This window comes from Symsagittifera roscoffensis, chromosome 3 (assembly GCF_963678635.1).
Source record: "Symsagittifera roscoffensis chromosome 3, txSymRosc1.1, whole genome shotgun sequence".
Lineage (NCBI taxonomy): Eukaryota > Metazoa > Xenacoelomorpha > Acoela > Convolutidae > Symsagittifera > Symsagittifera roscoffensis.
In genome coordinates this window covers 1,733,904-1,739,903 of record NC_087064.1, presented here as the reverse complement: position 1 = coordinate 1,739,903, position 6,000 = coordinate 1,733,904, and the positions used below count along the sequence as shown (strand labels likewise).

Below are 6,000 nucleotides of genomic sequence, written 5' to 3'. Positions count from 1 at the left end.
TGAGCAAAACAAGTTCTGGCACAGTCGGTAAGTAAGTAATGATACAATGCCTGGTTCACATGGCAATCTTTTAAAATTTTCAGCCAGGCAAATGAATCTGAGACAAGTAGTACTGAGCTTTCAAGTAAAATCATGTTATGAGACGAGGCACCACATCACAATATTTATCCAACAGATAATACCAGGTCATACCAAAAGGTAAAATTGTCCCTGCATGTTCACAGGTATTCAATATTAAATTTGAATTTTGAAAATTGTGCAAGTCATAACCAATAAAGCATCACAACGCGTCACAACAAGGTTTTTCAGATACGAAAGTCCTCTTCGTTCTTACATTAGTTTATGATTTATTCTTTGCAGAAATCGGTTCATAAATAAGTTTTCTACTTTTTCTGATTACTAATCATGATTAATCATTGCTTATTACTCCTCTTGTTAGCACTTAGCTTGTTTTCGACTCCTATACAAGGTGTGTTTCGAGTCCAATTTCTCGATAAATTTAGAAACAAATACGATTGATTAACGTTTTTTTTTCAAGTTGAATTTATATAATTATTTATGAAATTCTAAAAATAATGGTTAAAAACATCTAATCTTACTAGGCAAATCGTGTTCAATCTAAAACTAAAAAACAAATCAGCTACAGAAAAAAAAAATTTCCGACAACACACATGAAAAATTATTGAATTTTAGAACCAAAAAAAAATAACTTTGAAGGTTTAAGTGGTTAAATCAGTTTCAATATAGAAGTTTCTTTTACAGGAAGAAGCTTCATAGCAGAATATCTATCGTGGAAGCGAATTGACAGCGGCGCCACAAACACAATCGATTCCGTCTACGTGGGCCGTTATAGGTATGACACAGTTCAGCACAACGAGCGAACAGAAAATTCCATCGGTTCTGGACAAATAGCTGAATCTTTGAGCTCAGGACAACCCGAAGGATCTAGCACCTCTAAACTGGTCGACGGATCTGGTTCAGGTCAACTGGTCGACGGATCTGGTTCAGGACAACTGGTTGATGCTTCTGGATCAGGACAACTGGTCGACGGATCTGGTTCAGGTCAACTGTTCGATGGATCTGGTTCAGGTCAACTGGTCGATGCTTCTGGTTCAGGTCAACTGGTGGACGGATCTGGTTCAGGACAACTGGTCGATGCTTCTGGATCAGGTCAACTGGCCGATGGATCTGGGTCAGGAAAATTGGTCGACGGATCTGGTTCAGGACAACTGGTCGACGGACCTGGTTCAGGACAACTGGTCGATGGATCTGGTTCAGGTCAACTGGTCGACGGATCTGGATCAGGACAACTGGTCGACGGATCTGGGTCAGATCAACTGGTCGATGCATCTGGTTTAGGTCAACTGGTCGATGCTTCTGGCTCAGGTCAACTGGTCGACGGATCTGGTTCAGGACAACTTGTCGATGCTTCTGGTTCAGGTCAACTGGTCGATGCTTCTGGATCAGGACAACTGGTCGATGCTCCTGGATCAGGTCAACTGGTCGATGGATCTGGGTCAGGACAACTGGTCGATGGATCTGGGTCAGGACAACTGGTCGATGCTTCTGGATCAGGTCAACTGGTCGACGGATCTGGTTCAGGTCAACTGTTCGATGGATCTGGTTCAGGTCAACTGGTCGATGCTTCTGGTTCAGGTCAACTGGTCGACGGATCTGGTTCAGGACAACTGGTCGATTCTTCTGGATCAGGTCAACTGGCCGATGGATCTGGGTCAGGAAAATTGGTCGACGGATCTGGTTCAGGACAACTGGTCGATGGACCTGGTTCAGGTCAAATGGTCGACGGATCTGGTTCAGGACAACTGGTCGATGCTTCTGGATCAGGTCAACTGGTCGACGGATCTGGGTCAGGAAAACTGGTCGATGCTTCTGGATCAGGTCAGCTGGTCGATGGATCTGGGTCAGGACAACTGGTCGATGCTTCTGGATCAGGTCAACTGGTCGACGGATCTGGGTCAGGAAAACTGGTCGATGCTTCTGGATCAGGTCAACTGGTCGATGGATCTGGGTCAGGACAACTGGTCGATGGATCTGGGTCAGGACAACTGGTCGATGCTTCTGGATCAGGTCAACTGGTCGACGGATCTGGATCAGGACAACTGGTCGACGGATCTGGGTCAGGAAAACTGGTCGATGGATCTGGTTCAGGACAACTGATCGACGGATCTGGTTCAGGTCAATTGGTCGACGGATCTGGTTCAGGACAACTAGTCGACGGATCTGGTTCAGGTCAACTGATCGACGGATCTGGTTCAGGACAACTGGTTGATCCTTCTGGATCAGGACAACCGATTGACGGATCTGGGTCAGGACAACTTGTCGACGGATCTGACTCAGGACAACTGCTGACTGTTTCAGGAGGAAATATGTTTTAAGAATGAACTAGCCACTGTTTTTGTAGTCTGATAATAAATGGTGAAACAATCAGTATACAAAACAATTATCAAAAGTGTAAACTATTATGCTATTGTCAATAAAAACGGTTTCTTTCATTTTGTAAATGCGCCTGCCCAAATCAGATACGAATTTTCTCGGCTTCAAGAAAAATGCATAACAAACGGGGATGGATGATAAGGACATTTTTTTTTTTTAAAAAATGAAAGAAACCGTTTTTATTGACAATAGCATAATAGTTTACACTTTTGATAATTGTTTTGTATACTGATTGTTTCACCATTTATTATCAAAAAAAATAAATGTCCTTATCATCCATCATCGTTTGTTATGCATTTTTCTTGAAGCCGAGAAAATTCGTATCTGATTTGGGCAGGCGCATTTACGAGTAGGCGCATAGCATTTACTTCCATTTTTTATCCGATGTGAATCAATTGCTCAATATACTGATATTAAGTTTGAAGTTTTAAGTTAACAACTACATTACAACAGCAAATAAAACTATCATAAATGCAACAAACCGACACGCATCACTTTATGAATAAATTTCTAAATATCTATACTTCAATATCCCAAAAATTTTGTTTGAGCCTTGAAAAAGGCAAGAATTCAACTACCGCTGAGTTTTTAACTTTTGATTGTGATGTGATCTAAAATCTAAAACAAATCGGAATAGATCGTGGGGCATCGTTACTGTTTTCCATCTAAGCGATGATATACAGTGGGTTTAGCAAAAAACTGCCAAATTGTATAGTAGTAAAAGTAATTGGAGTAAGATTTTGCACGTTTAAGAATGATTAGGTGCTTAAGAAAAAAGTGGGCTTTTTCTTTCCCCCCACCACGCACGAACATCAACTTTAGGGTGTAATGAGTGGGTTTACAAGAGTAAGCATGAAAACTAAAATTTTTGCCATGTCTTAATTAGTCGGCATGTCAATTTTAAAGACAATAGGAGAATGTGAAACACAATTTTAGTAGTAAAAATATGCAGGTGGGGAGGAATAAGAAAACTAGTCAAAAAAGTTTCTAACTCAAGGTTTAAGTTTTATTTCAAATTTCATGGTTCAGAGTCAGTCAGAAACATTGATTACACGGGTTCAGTAATTCAAAATTTGATAGAAATATAAATTCAGAAAAATGCACTTATTTAGTTCTAAACCGTATGCAAAAAATAACGTAATGCAAGAACTCGCAACAAAATATAACTCGCAAGACAACTCGCATTAAAAGACAACTCACAATATACTCACCGCCGCAGTCGCGCCAACGTTTTGCGAGCTTAGAACAGATGGTAGGACTTCATACGAAATCTAGAGCCGGTTATCGCCTGCCGGCGACTTTAAACCAAATTTCCTATCTTAAGATTTAACTTTCAAATTCTGCCGCTTTCTTCAAATTCTGAGTTGTCTTTTGTTGCGAGTAGTCGCGATTTCAAAAACTAACTCCAAAACAAAAATTGAAGTCAGGCAACTCCAATTTTGCACCCTTCGTTTAAAAAAAAAAGTTGAAGAAACTTAAAAACCAAAGAGCCCATAGCACTCGTCTTGTACATATGCAAATACATGTAAAACTTCACGGTCGAGCGATTATTATCCTAGAAAGAGTTCATTCAGAGAAAACATACCGACACGCATACATACACAAACTCTCATATATTTTTTACATAGATTAAAGTAAAAGTTTAAAGTATTCCTCCGGCACGCTTTGATCACTAGTTGACTATTAGTGGGGAAAAAAATTATTTTTGAAACTTTTAAAATTAAGTTACAACGGATACAATGTTGTAATTCGTCTTATTTGATCAATGTTTGGTCTACATTTCCGATAATGAAAAATTTTACTTTTTCCGCTAATAATTAAATTCGAAAAAAAAATCAAAATTTTGTCCAATTCGCCCTAAAAACAGTCAAAAAGTTTGGTGAAAACTCTGGCTTAATTCTCATATGCCGGGGCAACACAACGTGATTTTGAGAGCCTTTTCAGCAGTCTGAAGCAGAAACCAAACTTTCTATAGAAATTTTTTCATTAGAAAATCTGGTAGAAAACGGTATAAAGTGTTGGTTTATGCGTTTTTAAGATAAGAATAAAGCTTTCTGTTCTTTGCCTTTTTACACCACTTCGGATCACTTGCAAAGAAAGCATGATGAACTAATCAAGAGAAAATATGATCTATCAAAAAATCATTTTGTCTTGAAAAACGTTCCGTTAGGAAAAGCATTTCCAAAAAAAAAATAAAATTTGATAAGCATCGAAACAAGATTAACGAAGCCTTAACAAAGCCGACAACTGTTGACCAGACCCACGGATAGCATAAGAAAAATAAAATTAGCGTAAAACGCACCTCAGGCCCTTCAAAAAGATGAATGAACGTGAAAATTGCTTCATTATAAAATATAAGAAAAATCAACAACTTGAATGCAACCGTAACAATAGACGGGGGCATCCAACAAAGATTTTATTTCAAAAACTCAAATTTAATTTCAGTTTAGACGCGGTTTTTAAACTGAAATGGTAAAAGATCAGAGTTTCAGATCTTCGTATTTTTACGCAGAATTAAAACCTTCATATGGTCGTCAGTATACAACTGCACTCTCCATATTCAAAAATTATTTTTTGAAACGATTTCATTTGCAAAACCCCTCTAATCATGAATGAAATTTTTGATTAACTTAGTTTTTTAACATCATTAGCCCGTACACATATCAAATACTTTGAGTCTAGATATCAGCCTCCTGAGAGAACCTTGGCAGCACCCTAGCGGAGTGTTGAAAATTTCGAATTTTGTTAAGTTAATTGAATCTAAGTTTTCAGAATTTTTTTTAAAAAGTCATCAAATTCGTCATTTCTAGGTAATTAGAGGCAATCGAGGAGTAAAATTTGGAGGCAAGGTTTGCAACCCCTGGGTACCCTGACTGAGCCTCACTACAGAGATGAGAACTTCAAACTTTGTGAGGTTTTTTACAACTAGGTTCTTTGAAAAACTGTTAAAAATGTCACATCTCGAAAACTAAAACCATTTGAGCAGTCGTCGCTTTTAGATTCAAGATTTGTAAATCCTGAGAACATTCTGACAGTACCCAACTAAAGTGCTGAGAATTTGAAAAAATCATGAAAAATCATATCTCGAAAATATGACGAGATAGAGTTATAACATAAAATATGACGAAGTAGAGATGGAGCTGACAACCAATTTCGGTATTCCTGTGACCAAAGTTGTTTACGGGAAAAAGTCTTGTACCCGGTTGAACACATTTGTCTGTCGCAACGGTTAACAGCCACAAAAAAAACCCGTCGCTAAATCTTTTTTTTATGTTATATGCAAAATTATTATTTTTGTCTATTAAATGATGCAATTCCTTTGACAATATAATAAATTTTTTAAAATCATTTGCATTCCGACATACAGTGGAAAGCTGAAAGATTCATTCTCATCGGTACCAGGCACTTCGCTTCGTCTATTTAAAACTAAGGCATTAATTACCATCGTCTAAAAAACTGCAGCGGACTTTTCACCTCCATTTGTAGGAAATTAATTGTTTTTAGTAGCGTAACTGATTCGGAGCCAGTTTTTCTCCATGAAAAAAC

General features: G+C 38.1%; 1 protein-coding gene across 1 annotated transcript; it reads left to right on the top strand.

Annotated features, from left to right (window-relative positions):
• Positions 1-285: 285 nt before the first annotated feature.
• Positions 286-3,105, top strand: LOC134842700 (fibroin heavy chain-like). Its single transcript, XM_063859155.1, has 2 exons — positions 286-469; positions 763-3,105. Exons 1-2 carry the CDS (start codon positions 406-408, stop codon positions 2,394-2,396), a joined length of 1,698 nt encoding a protein of 565 aa, XP_063715225.1. The 5' UTR covers positions 286-405; the 3' UTR covers positions 2,397-3,105.
• The last annotated feature ends 2,895 nt before the right edge of the window (positions 3,106-6,000 follow it).

Excerpts from the sequence above, each read along its gene's own strand:
- LOC134842700 (XM_063859155.1), top strand. The coding sequence starts at position 406 with ATGATTAATCATTGCTTATTACTCCTCTTGTTAGCACTTAGCTTGTTT. Across the intron at positions 470-762 it reads GTTTTCGACTCCTATACAAG|GAAGAAGCTTCATAGCAGAA; the intron begins GTGTGTTTCGAG and ends TTTCTTTTACAG.